At 41.4% G+C, this 18,533-nt stretch overlaps 1 protein-coding gene across 1 annotated transcript; it reads left to right on the top strand.

The window, feature by feature from the left end:
* Positions 1–512: 512 nt before the first annotated feature.
* On the top strand, positions 513–17,983 carry LOC127186469 (NACHT, LRR and PYD domains-containing protein 9B-like). The gene is given in 10 exon segments (XM_051142822.1): positions 513–783; positions 4,813–5,018; positions 5,020–5,324; positions 6,426–6,597; positions 8,363–8,526; positions 10,828–10,995; positions 12,577–12,747; positions 15,330–15,500; positions 16,085–16,255; positions 17,944–17,983. Coding segments are annotated over 10 exon segments (1,839 nt in total).
* The last annotated feature ends 550 nt before the right edge of the window (positions 17,984–18,533 follow it).

Genomic DNA, 18,533 nt, shown 5'->3' with positions numbered 1-18,533 from the left:
TTACTTTTTGAAACAGAGTTTCTCTGTGTAGGCATAGCTGTCATGGAGCTCTCTCTGTAGACCAGTCTAACTTTGAATTCAGATCCTTCTATGTCTGCCTCTAACTGCTAGGATTAAAGGTGTGCACCAAGATAGGAAAGATATTTTCTTCAAGATTGTCAAAGACAAATAACCAAAACACTATGAGTGTAACATTTACATAATTCCTGATTGTTTCATGGTTCTTTTTGCTGTATGCAGTTTATTTTATGTGTAATAATATAAATGTATATGTAAAAAAAGAAATATAATTTTAAAAGATTGAAAAAAAGTGTGTGCACCACTACTGCTGGGCTATTAATTGTAACATTAGAGTCACATAAATTATAGTAAAAGAGTGAAGGATGAAGCCACATATATCTGAGTGAAGGAATGCATAATGTATAATCTGAGACTTTTTAAGTTGACAGGTGTCACTTATTCCTTGGCTTTGAAGATTTATTAGCCTCTACGGTCTGAGCTCACTGTCCAAGATGATGTACTCATCCAGTTATGGCTTACTGCAGTGTCTGCAAAAAGTCAGTGATGAAGAGCTCCTGCAATTTAAAGAGCTCCTCAGAAAAGAGCCAAAGAAATTTAAACTTAAACCAATCTCCTGGCCTATAATAAAGAATGCTTTAAAGGAGGACCTCATAATGCTATTGAATACACATTATCCAGGAAAGGCACTAGACGTGGTGTTGAGCCTGTTGCGGTAACTCAATCAGAAGGACCTCATGACTGTGCCTCGGAAACACAGTAGAAGTGAGTATGGCTAGAAAGCGGGAGCGTGGGCAAAGTTAGCCATGTAGAAGCTGCTGCTGCTGCTGCTTTAAAAAAACATCCTCTCACACATTATGTCCCTACTACAGTTTCCCCTCCCTCCACTCCACCTAGCCCTCTCCCTCCCCCACACCCACTGTTTCTCCACTTACCTTCAGAAAAGAGCAGGCCTCCTAGGCATAGCAACCAGACATGGCACAGGTTACGATAAAAACGAGGCACAAACCCTCATTATGGGGCTAGATAAGACAAACTCGGTAGAAGGAAAAGGGCCCCAAGAGCATGTGGAGGAGTCAGAGACACCTGTGCTCCCACTCTTAAGAGTCCCACAGAGGGCCTGGAGAGATGGCTCAGAAGTTAAGAGCACTGTCTGTTCTTCCAGAGGTCCTGAGTTTAGTTCCCAGCACCCACATGATGGCTAACAACTGTCTATAGTGTGATCTGATGCCCTCTTCCGGCCTGCAGGTGCACATGCAGGCAGAGTACTGTATACATAATAAATAAATAAATCTTATTTTTTAAAAAAAGAGTCCCACAGAAATGCCAAGCTAACAACCATAAAGTGAAGGTGATGTCACTGTTGAGTAAAAGCCTAACCTGTCCCATCGTTGAGAAAGGGTGAAGAAACCAGTGGGTTGTATATGCAGATTATCCATTAACTGAGGTGGGGAAGGGTGCCCTAATGCACATGGCTGTTACTAAAAGAAGTAACTGTAGGCCGGATTGAAACACGTAGGGCAGATCCTGAGAGTAACATTGTTTGCTTCAGCTGGCCAAGAAAGTTGTCCTTTTATTTGCTTTCCAAAACCTAGCATACAAAGCAATACATTTCACTGTGGCATTCCTCCCTCTCCTTCCTTCTCTCCCTCCCTCCTCCATCTCCCCCTTCTTTTGTTTGTTCTTACTATCTTTGAAAACGTCTCACTGTGTAGCCCAGGCTGGCTTCTTCTTCTTCTTCTTCTTCTTCTTCTTCTTCTTCTTCTTCTTCTTCTTCTTCTTCTTCTTCTTCTTCTTCTTCTTCTTCTTCTTCTTCTTCTTCTTCTTCTTCTTCTTCTTCCTTTCAATTTATTTATTTTTATTGTATGTGCATTGGTGTTTTGCCTGCATGTATGTCTGTGTGAGGGTGTCAGATCTTGAAGTTACAGACAGTTGTGAGCTGCCATGTGGGTGCTGGGAATTGAACCCCAGGTCCTTTGGAAGAGCAGTTAGTGCTCTTAACCGCTGAAGCATCTCTCCAGCCCCACCCAGGCTGGCTTTAAAGTCACTCCGTAGACCAGACTTATCTTGAACTCATGATTTCCGGCTTCTGCTTCCTGAGTTCTGGGGTTAACGGGTACACCGGGGCACACTCAGCTGTGACAGGAGTTCTAGCACAGGACTTACTCATCCTTCTAACGAGATGTGTAGTGCTAAGACTAGACCTTCATCTCTTCTCATAGAGATCTGACCTTTACTTCCTACAAATCTCTCAAGACAGCAGGGGAACACCTCAAATTTACAACCATGGAAGATGCTCCAGGTCGGGGCATGCCAAAATGCTTGTGGAGGGAATATATTACTGATCAGATCATCTCACATTTCAGAGGCATCTAAGCCTCCAATGTGTCTGTTTTTCATACATCCTTTGGCAGAGCTATGACTTAATGGGTGCTGTAAAATGTCAGAAGTGGCCATCAAAAATGATCATGGATATGGATCCACATGCTTGGTTTGGCTGGCCCTTAGTCATGTGACTTGTCTCGTCAGATGCGGCAAGATGATCAATGTCACTACATCTGTTTCCTAATAGGGATAAAGGCATCAGTTACTTGGCGTGGACCAAGTAGACATATGCATGTAAGACACTGAGAATAATGGGACATGGTTACTGCATCTGTTACTTTTCCATCACTGTGATAAGCACTATGATCAAAAGCAACTTATGGAGGAATTTATTTTGGCTCTGGTACTAAAGTGATAAAGAGTCCATTATGGAGAGAAGTGTGACAACACACAGGTATGGGTGTTAGGAGCGGGAAGCACCAAGGCCACACCCCTTAAAACATCTAAATTCACTAAGCCACAAAACTCTTAACATAATTTTTACATATATTATTTTTAAATTATATTTATTTGTGTGTGTCAACATGTGCATATGTGCCATGAGTGTGGGATGCTGGAGATGAGAGGCATCAGACCCGCTGGAGCTGCAAACGCAGGCGTTTGTAAGCCTCTTGATGTGAGTGCTAGGAACTTTACTCAGTTCCTCTGCAAAAGTGGTATGCAGTTTTACCCTGCGAGCTGCCACACCAACCCATATTTATGTATTTACTTATTTCTGTGAGTGTACAATTGACTGAATGTGGATATCAGAGGACAACTTGCTGGAGTTGTATGTTGGTTCAGTGTTCCCCTAATATTTGTAGCCCAACACTCAATACTTTATAATGTGTAAATATAGTAAATCTGTTTTCAAAATAAAACAAAATGTAATAGACTTAAAATGTCCAAGCAAATACCAATTTTCTGATTTGAAGAGGTATTTTTTATATTTGTAGAAATAAATGTTATTATTTTTGCTGGCATATATGAACACGCACAGTCTGTGTGGCCAGAAGAGAGCAGAAATCCCTGGAGCTGACTTACAGGTAGTTATCAGTGGCTGTGTCAGTGCTGAGAACTGAACCCAGATCCTCTGGAAAAAACAAAAAATGTTCTTTTAACTTATAGAACATTTCTAATGCACCAATTACTGACCCAAGGCCCATTAAATCTCAGAGAAGGCAGTAAGCTCCTGCTCTCAGAAAGCCTGGTTCCATGAGAAGCTCATGAAAAATATTAAAGTATGGTATTAATCACATGCCAGCTGCCAGCTAACTTCCTCCTTGAATAACAAGAGAAACCCTTTCTTTTAATCTCATTTGACTGACAGCATTGATCTAGATACATTAAATAACATATCTCAAACTATGAGATGCATTATGACATAACCCAGGACACCCTGACACCCTGGTCAGGATTGTTACCCATAAACATGGCATCACATAATCCCAGAGTTTGTTTCACTCTGTCTTGTGACCTGAAGCAAATCTTGCTTTGACTAAGTGCAGAATTGTAAACATATTTATCAAACTGAAAAATTATAAATAGAATGAGTCTTAAATGACTTACTGAAGATAGAAAAGTTTTAGACTACATAACACTATTTTGAGTCGTAACTCACGAAATTATGTACAAATGAAGAATTTTTTTTTCTCCTGGGGAGGTGCCATGCCCTTCATAAATTTGTAATGTGACAAAATACCAAGAATTCATGCTATATGACAATGGTTACACGGAGGTGAGTTTCTAGTTTGGTCATAATGCTCTTATAGGCAATATAGAAAATATATTATGACCCAGAATATGGAGAAACAACCAACTGAGGGTCTAGGGTTTGGGCCTCATGTTGGGTACCAAGATGATATTGGTTAGCTAAGTGAGTTTTTTCCCCCACTGTGAATAAAAGTATGTAAGGCAGGAAGAGTTCCAAGGAAAGTTGATTGGCATTATAGACTTTTTTTAGGTAGAGAAGGGTCCCTATATCTCTACTTTCTGCAGACCCCACTTCCCCTCTGACACTAAAATATTCATATACCCTCTTTAGCATGGGGATTTGCATCACCAGCATTGAAATAGTTGCATGCAATAGTTTCTTCTATCTAGAGCTGTGGGTGTAGGAAAAAAGCAGGTTGGTTGGTTGTTGGTTGGTTGGTTGGTTAGTTGGGATTAGAGTGGGGCCCTAAACATTCTTTCTTTGTAGTGTAATGAGAAGGAAAATCCTACAGCATGCCCAGGTGAGGGGAATTAGGTAAGTTATTTCAGGGAAAGGACCGGGTGGCTCTCCTCTCATTCCTCTCTCCTCAGGACCCAGAGACTCACTGCTCATGCAAATAGGTAGCTTCCTGTCTAATGCATTTAAGAAATGTTGTGTTTCATTCTCTGGAGTATCCTATTCCTAACGGCCTTGTATTTTGATTTCCTCAAACTTAGATAAACAAAATAGATACAAAGGGTTGATTCGGACTACATTTGAAGAAATATGGACCTTGGAGACCAAGACTCTTATGCCTGATAGAAGCTACCACGTAATTATCAAATTCCAGTATGAGGCTTTGCTAGAAGTGTTCCGTTCTAAGTCAGAACCAGTCACTGAAGTCGTACTAGGTAGCACAGGAGAAGGAAAAACCACTTTCTTAAAAAAAAGCAATGTTGAATTGGGCCTTAGGAATCTTATGGGAGAAGAGATTTCAGTATGTTTTCTTCATCTCTGTCTTCTCACTTAACAATATCCCAGAGTTAAGCTTAGCTGAGCTTATCGCAAGTAAGTTGCCCAAGTCTTCAGAGACACCGGATGACATTTTATCCCATCCGAAGAGAATATTGTTTATCCTGGATGGATTTGATAACCAGAAATTTGACTTGGAACTTAGGACAAACCTGTGTGATGACTGGAGGAAGAAGCTGCCAACACAAATCGTCTTGAGCAGTTTGCTACAGAAAATATATATATATAATATATAATGCATTCTGATTACTGTCACCTGTCACCTTCTATTCAGGACTTTTTCCCTTCTACCCCATCACTCCAATTTCTTTACGAGTTCTTTTCTTACATTCATGTCCTTTTGTTGTGTCAGTAATCTAGTTTAACTAAGGATATCAGTGTGTCCATGGGTCTGGAACGGTGCCTTAGACCCTGGTAGGCTCACCTCTAGACACAACACTGAAGATGACTGCTCCTGCCACAGAAGAAAATAGTTCCAGCAGGGATGGGTAGAGCTGGGTGAGCCTCTCTCCAATTTATTTTTGACTTTGTATCAACGTGGTTGTTTTTGCAGGTCAATAGAAGCTGCTGCAGGATTAAGACTGCAATGGAATTTTGTAGCCCATAGTGCTATCTCTCCTTCTCCCTCCTCTCCTCCCTTCCTCTACCCTCCCCTTCTCTCTCCTCTCCCCTCCTCTCTCCTCTCCCCTCCCCTCCTCCCCTCTCCTCCCCTCTCTTCCCCGTCTCCTCCCCCTCCCCTCCCCCTCTCCTCCTCTCCTCTCCCCTCTCCACTCCCCTCCTCTCCCCTCCCCTCCCCTCCCCTCTCCCCTCCCCTCCTCTCCCTCCCCTCCTCTCCCTCCTCTCCCCTCCCCTCCTCTCCTCTCCCCTGTCCCTTTTTGTCTCCCTTCTTCTCTCTGCTTACCTGTGCCCTCCCCCTCTCCCCTCTGCTCTCTTTTTTGAAGATTTATTTAATGTGTATGAGTGTTTTGCCTGTGTGTATGTCTGTGTACCACATGAGTACAGTGCCTGTGGAGTTCAGAAGAGCCCATTAGCTCCTTTGTAACTGACACTACAGATGGTTGTGACTTTCCACATGGGTTCTGGGTATCGAACTTGGGTCCTCTGTAATAGCATCAAGTGGTCTTAATCTTGGAGATATCTCCTGCCCAGGGATTGCCTTCATAATCAGTATGCGATGTTGACCCATTTTACCTGGATGGACTTCTTCCTGTGTCAAGGGTAACTGAAAGTTTTGGGAGGGAGTTGGGAGTGATATGCCTATCTTAATAATGTCTTGAAATTCACTTATCCAGAAGAGAATAATGTTATCTCATTGCAGAAATGCAATCATACATTGGAGAATATTATGCAGCATTTTCCATAAATTGCGCGTGTTGGATCTAGACAGCTGTAATTTCAATAAGGAGGCCTTTAAGCTTTTCTGCGAATCACTGTCTCCATCTCACATAATGGAACCTGAGACTGCATTTAAGCTCAAAAGCTTATCGTAAGTTTGATAGTCAGTCATCGTTTAAGTAGATAGAAGAAATCCCCTCTTCCTTGTGGAGGAGACTACTGCATAAATAAATGTAGAACTAAAGTCCAAAGTAGCAGATACAATAGTACCAAGAGTCACATATTTATATTTTTCCATGCCATTCATACATATATCTGATATGTTTATAAATGCCTATACATTGTGTGTGTGTGTGTGTATGCGCATGCATGTGTGTGCATTAAAATCACACACAACAGGAATTGACTAAATTTTAGAGACTTCAATGAATGTTAATTAAAAGTCTAATTTTTCAATTGTTTTGAATTGTGTATATGTATGTGTGTATCTGAATTTGGTCCTCTGGAATTAGAGTTATGGTCGGTTGTGAGGTGCTTGGAACTGAACTCTAGTCCTCAGCAAGAGCTGTATGTGCTCTTAACCACTGAGCCATGTGTCCAGCCCAATAATAATTTCTTAGTCATCATGCCAACATCTATTTATTTTCATTAGAAAACTTAGCCATTGGGCCAGGCGTGGTAGCGCATGCCTTTAATCGCAACACTTGGGAGGCAGAGGCAGGTGGATTGCTGTGAGTTCGAGGCCAACCTGGTCTACAAAGTGAGTCCAGGACAGCCAAGGCTACACAGAGAGACCCTGTCTTGAAAAACAAAAAAATAAAAAAACAACAAAAAAAAACAAAAAAAAAAAAAGAAAGAAAGAAAGAAAGAAAGAAAGAAAGAAAGAAAGAAAGAAAACTTAGCCATGCATGTTTGGCCACATTTTTCCCTTGAAAAGGGAATAAGCACAAAAAGTCAAAAATTTAAATCTAGTTTTCATGAGCTCTAGGAAACATTCTATGTGGTGGTGGTGGTGGTAGTGGTGACATGCCCTTTAATCCCAGCACTAGGGAGGCAGAGACAGGTGGATCACTGAGTTTAAAGCCAGCCTGGTCTACATAGTGAGTTTTAGGACAGCCAAAGCTACACAGTAAAACTCCATATCACAAAACAAACAAGCAAAATAAAGAACAGAAAAACATTAGTCCTTGAAGAAAATGGGCCCTTCCCTTGGGATACACACAGCTGGGAACATTAATACAAACACAGGTGTCTGTGCTATGAACAAGGTTTTATTTCTGGTTTGGTTTCTGATGGCTGTGAGAAACAAAAAGCAGCCTGGGGAAAGAAAGGAAAGTGTTTATTTAATTTTACCACTCTTGGGTCATAACTTATCACCAAGAGGGGTGAGGGCAGGAACCTGAAGGCCAGAACTAAGTCAGAGACCATAAAGAAATGCTTCTTACTGGCTTTTCTCTCCGTGGCCTGTCCACAATTAGATCAGACCTACCTGCCCAGGGGTAATGCCCCACACAAGGGCAGTTCTAAAACAATTACCAATCAAGAAAATGCCCTCAGAGACATACCAGTCTGATGGAGGCAATTCTTCATTCAGGTTCCCCCTTCCTAGAGGATGTCAAGGTGGCAACTACAATTAGCCGCGACAGGCAATGTTTAGAGTTTGATATGAGGGTAAGTGTGAGTGATGTTAGAATGTTGTATGTGTTATACAGAGGAGGGGGAAATGGAAAAAAATGGATGGTAGCTTGAGCCTTGGTGCTTCTGTGGCACTTGGAGATAACCAGTGAGAACTTATGGGGTGACCAGAATTCCCAGACAACCATGGTACCTAAGATGAAGTATGGAATAAGGCATATACAAGTTGCTTTGCGATGGACTCATACGCCCCTGTATAACGTGTCTTTTGGCTTTATTCCGCAGTGTTCCTTCATGACTAACTTTGGAGATGGGTCATTGCTTAAAATGTTTCCTCAGCTGCCTCACCTGAAATCCCTGAACCTGTATGGCACTAACTTCTCAGTGTATATGGTGGAGGCTCTGTGCTTGACTCTGAGCTCCCCAACGTGCAAAGTGGAGGTGCTACTGTAAGTCAATGTGTTGTCCACGTACAGGAGCCTCATGTCTTTTAAAAATCAATTTTTAAGACTTAACTTTGCAAGTTTTGCTTTGCATTAGCACATGTCTTACAGAACGAGTTCAATTTTGATCATTTCTTCTTTTTCTGTTTGTTAAAAGTGTTTTCTTGTGTGCGTGTGTGCTGGAGCTTGCATGTAGATGCCTTCAAAAGCCAGAAGGAAGGCATGAGATCTCCGGGAGCTGGAGTTATATGCAGTTGTGAGCTACCTGATGTGGGTGCCTGGAACTGAACTCTAGTCTTCTGTTGACACAACAAGTGCTGGTCTATCTCTTTAGTTACCCCATTACAGCAGCTTTTTCACCTATGTTAATAATGTACTTTGATCTCATTTGCTAACGTTGTGTCAGTGCCCGTCCCTTGTGTTCTTGATGACTTTTTTTTCCCGAATGATTTGAATATTAACATAACAGCACATAGGGATTCTATTACATTTATTTATTTAGTGTGTAGGGCAGGTACCTGTAGGTGTCAGAGGTCAATTTGCAAAGGCATTTTGTAAAATCTGTTGGCACAGACACAGTCCATAAATAAAACTTCCCCTCGGCCTTTGATGGGAGACTGGAGAAGAAAAACAGGAGGCAGCCATGCAACTGGTCTGTGTGGAAATGGCATAAAAATGAGTTGAAGCTGGCAGGGTACTGATAATCTGTTATTTTTAAGTGACATGCTGTCTCAGGTGAGAGTTCATCATCATTGGCATTTGTAGTATGCCAGCTAATGCTAAACAACTTGCAGTCTGGCAGAATGGCAAACCTTTGTAAATTCATGAGTGCTTAGTGGTAGTAGAAGAACCATTTTTCTTTGATGTTTGGATTGTTGCCTTGGTTCCCAGCATGAAGATTCTAACCTCTTGGCATTTTCCAAGGATCGACTTTTATGCTAATGAGGTGATTTTTGGTGGAGTACAGCATAGCGGCCAGTCCCCAGAAGAACCAAGCTAGTATTATGTTCTGTAGCTATCATTTTCATCCACCATCCTCAGTGATAAGTTCAGTTTGGATTTAGAAAGTCATACTTATATGAAAAGCCTCCATTTAAGACAATCCCCTGCTTAGAATTAACTGCCAACTTGACATGAAGAATCTGGTCACTTGACCTGAAGACTCTGTGTGCTATGTTGGGCATATTGGGGAGGGAATTCTCTTGATTGCTAAGTGATATAAGAGGTCTTAGTCTACTGTGAGTAGGCATGGTTTACCAGGCAGGTGGTTCTGGTGTTTCTAAGAAATCCAACTTGATAAGCATGAACCAGTAGGCATCTTCTTTATGAGTCTTACATCCAGGGTCCTACTCTGTCTTCCTCAGTGATGGACCTGGAAGTGTAAGCCAAACCATGTCCTCGCTAAGTTGTTTTTGTCAGAGGGTTTTATCACAGTGATAGAATTGAAATAGAATAGAGGTCTTCTAGTTTTGTGTGGGGGGATACACTCTATGTCTGTGGGGCAAAGGTTCTTTTACTTGGAACCCTTCCAGATATTACGGCATACACATGATCTCCATGACTGTTTCTATAATCTTTCCTTCATCATCTCTTTTGAACATACTAAGCTGGCAAGTGGCATGACAAAACCCACACTCTTTATGATCTCCTCTGTATGTTAGCACAAGGAGTAGGCTGTGAGAATGTCAACCTATTGCTGGTTGGTCAGAAGCACAGGTCAAATACAATGGGTTTTATAACTAATACATGAAAGCTCGAAGGGAAAGGTCACTGTAAGAGACTCAAAATGTAAGTGCGTGTGCGTGTGTGTGTGTGTGTGTGTGTGTGTGTGTGTGTGTGTTGATATTGGTACTCAGATTTATTTGGTTTCAGGTCATATTTTAGCAATTGAGGTCTATCTGTACATTAAAGGTCATGGCTGCTACCCACTACATTCCAGTAACGCTCTATCTCTCTGTTGGTTGTTGTGACAATCAATAACATCACCAAACATTTACAAATGAATCCTTGAGTTTAAACATTACCCATAGCTGAAAACAATTGGTTCTGGTGTGTATTCTCAGCCAGTAGAGCTCTAATTCACAGAGACAATCACACAATTCTATTTATAAGTTAAATAAGCTTTTATGATGTAGCTGTGGACTGGTATGTATAGTATTATAATCTGGGGCATTATATGAATGAATTAATAAAAAATTATAATGTGAAAAAAAGAGAATCTGGGGCATTTGTTTGAACAATAGGGCATTCTTACGTAGATCACCTAGAGATGCCATTTTTAACCCATGACATATTTCTCAAATGTAGGTTGGGAAAATGTAACATCTCAAGTGAGGCATGTGGCATAATTGCTACTTCTATCAACTACCGCAAGTTGAGAAATCTCTCGTTGGTTGAAAATCCCTTGAAAGACAAAGGAGTGATGTTTCTGTGTGAAATCCTTAAGTGTCCGACCTGTGTCCTGGAGACACTGATGTGAGTTGTTCTGGGGGAGTATACCCCAGAGAAATTGCAGAAACATGCACACAGGTCCAACCATTATAAAGGTGGTCAAATGCCCACTGAGGAATGCAGGAGATCATGAGATGAGTCATTAGACTTAGTCACTTTCCATGCCTCAGCTGCCATATCACTAAGTAGAAACATCTCTCCAGTCCTAGAGTTAAATGTACAAAAGAAAAGCAGAAAAAATGCACTATAAAAAAGTTGGAGGATGTTTCAGAAGAGGCAGGACAAATGATATTAAAAGACAAAATTATTTGCTTATTTAATTACTAGTTGATATTAAATGGTAGATTGGATTAAGTTACACTTGGTGACTAGTAATTATAAAGAGCTACATTGATCGTGAGTTTTATATTTAAAATACTAGTCTTAACTCTGACATGAACTCTGGTTCCTCGTATTTGACAACTTTTCCTTGGTTGGGGAGGCCTGGTGACACTCAAAGAAAAAATAAGCAGGCTACCAAGATGGGACTTGATAGCCTGTGACCATAAATTGGGGGAGCAAGTCCCCCTCAGTCATAGACCTGGGGGAGGGGAATAGGGTGGAATTGGGAAGGAGGGAGGAGCGGGAAGATACAAGTGATGGGATAACAATTGAGTTATAATCTGAATAAATTAATTAAATAAAAAATGAAAAAAAATTAATTAAATACTAGTCTTTAAGCCATACTAGTAACAGGATTAGAAAAAAATAGTTAAGATAAAATAAGAGGATTGGGCTGGAATAATGGCAAAGTTAGTAAAAACAAAACAAAACCAAACAAAAAACAAAAAAACAAAAAACACTTGCCACTCAAGCATAATGGCCTTAGTTTGATCCCCAGAACCCACATGAAAGAGCCAGCTGTAGTGCCACACTGAAGTGAAGCCAGCAGGATCCCTGTGGCTCACTGGACAACCATCCATATCTAATAAACAAGTTCTGAGCTAGCGAGAGCCCCCTACCTCAATGGTGTGGCTGGTATTTCAGAATATGACATCTGAGTTTGTCCTCTGACCTCCAAATGTACCTGCACCTGCACAGAGACAAACAGATATAAATACACACATACATACACCTACTCACATAGACAATAAAAGAAATAAATTTTTTTAAAAATCCAATGGAATATATTCCACTAGGGCAGGATTCTACAGGATGTTGAGTTTCTGATATGGCTGGAAGTATTAGTTGATTGTTTTGCAAATCAATCACATAAGTCAACAGTCAATTTTGGAAACCTCTCTGTTGATCCATAATGACAATTTTTCAAAACATTGAAATTAATTCTTGTGTGTGTGTGTGTGTGTGTGTGTGTGTGTGTGTGTGTGTACATGTGTACATATGGAGCATGCAAGGCGAGTTGTTTATTTTCTTCCATCACATGGGATTTAACCCAGCTCTTCAGATTTGCTGGCAAGGAACTTTAGCCATGTCACCAGCCCATTTCAAGTTTTTTTCTTTATAATACAAAATAGAAACTCACTAAAGGAAGAACATGAAGGTCTTTGTAGAGACACGGGAATGCTGGGAAAGTAAGGGAGCTGCTGATATGTGATTTTCTTGCAGGCTGTCTTACTGCTGTCTCAACTTCATTGCCTGTGGCCATCTCTACAATGGCATTTCGTGGAGCCAACACCTCTCTCTGCTTGATCTGGCATCAAATTTCCTAGAAGACACTGGAGCGAATATTCTGTGTGAAGCTTTGAAGGCCCCAATGTGCCTCCTCCAGGAATTATGGTAGGGCTGTGTTCTCATTCACTGATGGGAATGCTGTTTCATATAGTGGCACTCAGAAAGAAGTAGGAGGGGAGGCGCGTATGAACATCAGCATCACTTGAGAGTCAGTGATGAAGCCGTGGTAGCCATCTTAAGACATGGAAAGCTGAGTGATTGGTTCATGAGAGTGGATTCCCACGAGTGATATTACTGCCCTGAGAAAAGAAGCCCCAGAGACTGCTTTATGCATTCCATCACACGAGAACACAGTTAGACTCCGTCAGGGCTGGAAAGATGGCTCACTGGCTGAGAGTGCTTGTTACTGACTCATGAGGACCAGGACCTAGATTCCAGCACACAGATCCAGCAGCTCATAATCACCTGTAACTCCAGTGCCAAGGGATCCAATGTCCTCTTCTGGCCTCCGTGAGCATCCCCCAACATGTACATATACACCCACACAGGCATGTGCACACAGACACAGATAAAAAAGAAGGTATAGCCATGAGCAAAGAAATAAGGCTTTCTACACATATCTTATCAACGTATAAACATCGATCTTGGATTTCTAGTCTTTGGAACGGTGTGTCACATATATCTGCTGTGTATGAGCCATCCAATCTAATGTTTTGTTAAAGCAGACCAAACAGTGAAGACATCACAGTGGTGTCTCCTTGAGAAAGCAAGGCTGTGATTTTTCCAGCTGGTTCTCCTGGGATGCTTACTGCCTTGCTGACTCAGTCTTGAGCAAAGAAGTTGTCAGAAGAGGGTGAGTGTCCTTTGCTGCTCTTGAGCTGGAACTGAGTGGGATCCAGGGTTCCATCAGCATCAGTGGGGACTTGGGCAGGTGATCTTTTTTAAACCGTTCTTGATGTATAAAAAGGTTAAACACAATTCTCATCTGAGAGAATTGAGGTGATGCGCCTGTATGCATAGGAGGCACAGAGGTACTGTGTCTGTGTGCAAACATCGCAGTTTTTAAATCTTTACACTGTTGGCATTGTGATTGTGGCTCTCCTGTGATTTGCAGAAGCCAGTAGCATCCCTTTTTCTTAGTGTAGCAAACTGAAATGTCTTTAGATGCTATATGCATCCCCTGGAGGATAAAATTCATTCCTGCTTAACAACAATTATACTTGCATAAATCCATATGTCTGTTTACGTGTATATTTACATATCTGCCTATCTTATATCTACCTACCTATTATCTATCATTTATGAATTTAACATCTCTCCCTTTTCTATCATTTATAAATGTAGTTTTTACTTTCATACTAATTAATTATCTCTTCCTTTAATCACCTGCATATCATCAGCTGTTATCCACCAATATACCATCTACTGTTATATGTTCATTAACCACTTAACAAAGACCTAATGTCTGTATTTAACAACAGTGCATCATCTATGTATTCTCTATTCTTCACCTTATATGTATTATATTTCTTCTCTCCCTTAACTCCTCTCTTAAGCATTACTGAAAGTGTCATAGGAGGGCTGAAGAGATGGCTCAGCGGTTAAGAGCACCATCTGCTCTTCCAGAGGTCCTGAGTTCAATTCCAAGCAACCACATGGTGGCTCACAACCATCTATCGTGATATCTGGTGCCCTCTTCTGGTTTGCAAGTGTACATGCAGGCAGCGCACTGTATATGTAATAAATAAATCTTTTAAAAAAAGTGTCATAGGAAACTATGAGCTTGAGGTTCAGGGAGAGTTTGAGTACATGCTATTACATTAAATACTGAAAGAAGTTCATGACATGGTGACATTTACCCAGATATCTGACATGAGCCATAAGGGAGCCCCACTGATTTTTCAGGACATATGTATTTTAACCAGGAGAAATAAGAGCAGGAACACCAGAAGAGACCAAAGCTGAAGAATTGCGGTGAGGCAACAAGGAACAGAGTACCCCAGATGGAGAAGCAGCAGCAGCATTTCAGAAGTGCTTGGGTATTGGGTTGATACAAATAAATAGAAATAAGCCAAGCTATTAAGGTAGAATCTCATGGAGTAAGGATGTAGCTCAGTTGGTAGAATGCTTACTTAACACAGAGCCTTGAGTTTGATTCTCCAGCACAGCCTTTAAAAAAAAGCTGTGGTGGCTACTCACCTATAATCTCAACACGGGGAGATAGAGGTATAAGGGTCAGAAGTTCAAGGTCATCCTCAGCTATGAAATGAGTCTGAAGCCAGACTGGGTTACTTGAGACCCTGTCTCAAAAAAGGCAAGGTGCTCGAAGAATGCGTGTGAGAGGGGAAGACTCAGTCTCCTCCAGGGAAAAACTCTCACCCAGGTTTTCTAATCCTGTGGACACACGTACATACGAGCAAAGCTAAATGGACTTCATAGGTTACATATACACGTGAACATGTGTGCATGCATGGCACACAAATGTATCATATATGTATACATGTAGCAGTAATAAAAAGAGTATGAATTTGAAAGGGAAACTGGGAGAAATCGGAAGGAGAAGCGGAGCGATGAGGATGGCTGTAGATGCAGCACTCTGGCTGAAGTTCTAAAAAATAAAATTAACAGTTCACAAATCAAAACGGAAGGAGTAGCAAGTGAGCATGTTGGCATGTATGTCTTCCCAGGTTGTCTGGTTGCTATTTCACTTCAGAATGCTGTAAGACGATCTCTGCTATCCTCACCTGCAGTAAAAAGCTAAAGATCCTGAAACTGGGAAACAATAACATACAAGACACTGGTGTCAAACAGCTCTGTGAAGCTCTGAGGCATCCGAATTGTAAATTGCAGTCTCTTGGGTGAGTCTCTACTAACTGTCAAGGTGGGAAAGGGGTCTCAACTAGATATGGACAAGCTAGAGGGATAGTAGGATTAAGAAGAATTCCACCTAGCATGGGCGCATAAGTTTTGATGGAAATGCTATTGCACAGGTCTTATGCAGGCAATGGCTGCTGCATTGGTGCAATGCTCCTATCATGTCTTCCCCCACCACAACTTCTGCTTCTTCTAGTCTTTCTGCCCTCTCTTCTGTGCTGTTCTCCCAAGCCTTAGGGGGAGGGGCTGATATAGATGCCTCATGTAAGGCTGATTGCTCTGTTGTGAGTCTCTGAACATGGACCGTTACCAGCTGTGAGTCTCCATATTAACCAGTCCAGTGCCAAAAGAGCTTCTTTAATAAGGACTGAGAGCTGAACTAATAGGAATAATGCAGGACATTTAGAACAATGGTTCTCAACTTATGAGTTTAAAACTCCTTTGGATTTGAAACCAAGATTTGCTCAGTATGGGTACTGTGGACATTTGGGGCTGGTTAGCTCTTTGCTCAGAAACCAGAAACTGGCATCAAACAACAGTCTTTTTATGGGCATTTTCTCTGTCACAGGTTAGACATGTGTGAGTTAACTACCAACTGTTGTGAAGACCTAGCCTCAGCTCTTACTACCTGCAAAACATTGACTAACCTAAATCTAGACTGGATAGCCTTGGACCACAATGGGCTGGGGGTGCTGTGTGACGCTTTGATTTCCAAACACTGTAGCCTGAAGATTCTTGGGTGAGTACACACTGTCTCTCATGGCTTCAAAGAGTTCTTCTATGTTATTTTGCTGAAGTTCAGCCACAATGATAATGGGCTACAGAGTTTTGCTGTGAGGGACCACTGTTGCACTGCAGGATATTGAGGACCATCCTTGATTTCTACACAATTATGAATACCATGCTCTGTTAGTGACTGCCCCAAATATATCACCAGACATTCATTCATTCTCTCTCTCTCTCTCTCTCTCTCTCTCTCTCTCTCTCTCTCTCTCTCTCTTCTCTCTCTCTCTCTCTCTCTCCTCTCTCTTCTCCTCTCTCTCTCACTTCTTTCTTACCGTCTCCTCTCATTTTCTTTGTTAGAAAGTCTGCAGGCTAGTGGCATGTACCTTTTCAAAAGGATTTATTATTTATTATTTATAAAATGTTCTGCCTGCATGTGCACCTGTAAACCAGAAGAGGGCACCAGATCTCATTATAGATGATTGTGAGTCACCATGTGGCTGTGGGAATTGAATTCAGGACTTTTGGAAGTGTGGAGAGTGGGGACTGACTCTGACATGAACTCCGGTGCTCCATGTTTGACCACTTGCCCTTGGTGGGGAGGCCTGGTGGCACTCAGAGAAAAAAATTAGGAAGGCTACCAAGATGAGACTTGATAGGCTGTGGCCATATGGTGGGGGAGTAGGGCCCCTTTTGTCACAGACCTACTGGAGGGGAATAGAGTGAAAGAGGGAGGGAGTGGGGGAACAGTAATATCCAAGATAGGAGAAAACAATTGATAATGTAATCTGAATAAATTATAATATAAAATTCAAATAAATGATAAGATGATTAGGCACTTAACATAAACAGGTGAAAACAGTTATTTTTACTTCATTATTTTTAACGTTTAATGTTATCATCTAGGTAGATTTTTTATATGTATTTCTATATACACACACACCACCAGGTTTCTACTATCTAGGAGAGAATCATGCTTTCTCTTATCACTCAATACCTTCCTCTCAGTCATTCCAAGGGAAGGGTGATGGAGAGGTAGTCATTAGTATACAGGGGCAAATGATTGTCAAGAAAAATTGGGATGGTGACATGGCTCAGTCCATGGAGGTTCTTCTTCTTTTTTGCATTGTAATTTTTTTATTAATTCATTCATATTACATCTCAATTGTTATCCCATCCCGTGTATCCTCCCATTCCTGCCTCCCTCCCGCATTCACCCTACTCCTCTCCCCTATGTCTGTGACTGATGGGGACCTTTTCCCCCTGAATATGATGCTAGGGTATCAAGTCTCTTCTTGGTAGTCTGCTTATCTTTCCTCTGATTGCCACCAGGTATCCCCATCAAGAGGACATGGTCAAATGGGGTTTGTGTGAAAGTCAGTCCCTGCTCTCTACTTAACTGTGGAGAATGACCTGTGCCTTGGCTAGATCTGTGTAGGGGTTTGATGCTCACCACATGTATTGTCCTTGGTTGGTGTCATAGTTTGAGCAGAACTTCTGAGCCCAGATCCGCCCATGATAGTGTTGTGAAGGTTCTACTTATCGGGCCTGACAGCCCAAAACCCAAATAGTAGAAAGAGGAAGATGGACTCCCATGAATAGTCCTCCGACCCTCACGTGTGTGCATAGCACATTCCTGTAAAAACACACCAAATTAGTAATGTAACAAGACAAAAAAAAAAAACCTTTCTTTTTCACCCACAGACTGGACAAATCGCACTTCCGAGGAATTACAGAACACTGAAATGTGCCAGCATAATAAAAAGAATCTGAATATTCTGGCATTTATACCTGGGTTGAAGAGGAACAGCAGGGAGAGGTGCGTGTTTAGTCTTGGTTGAAACAGCAAGAATTGATCTTTAGCAAGACTTTCCTTTGTCATGTTAATCCTATATAGTTTGTTCCAAGTTGCACACCTGTGGTGTGGTTTTAGCTTACAGCTAGGGTTGTTCCTTCACAATGTTTTCCCCCACAGCTGGCTTTATTACTCTTGCTTCCCCATCACACTTTGCAATATTTAGATACCCAATGCACTCAATAAAAGTCTAAGCATCTTTGAAAACACAACCTTTTCCTTAATGAATGTCTTTAAAGTGCTGGGGATTTGCAACTGAAGGGACCCCCGATCCTCTGGTTGGGAGTTCTGGGTGGGAATGGTGTTTGTAACATGTTTTCACTTGGGGTCATTCTCAGTGCATCTAATATCCCACCTGAACTTTCTGTCTGCAGTTCATGCCATGATCTTTTTAAAAAATATTTTATTAATTTATTCATATTACATCTCAATGGTTATC

This window comes from Acomys russatus, unplaced genomic scaffold, assembly GCF_903995435.1.
Source record: "Acomys russatus unplaced genomic scaffold, mAcoRus1.1, whole genome shotgun sequence".
Lineage (NCBI taxonomy): Eukaryota > Metazoa > Chordata > Mammalia > Rodentia > Muridae > Acomys > Acomys russatus.
The sequence above is the reverse complement of the archived record's forward strand: the minus strand, read 5'-3'. Positions and strand labels throughout refer to the sequence as shown.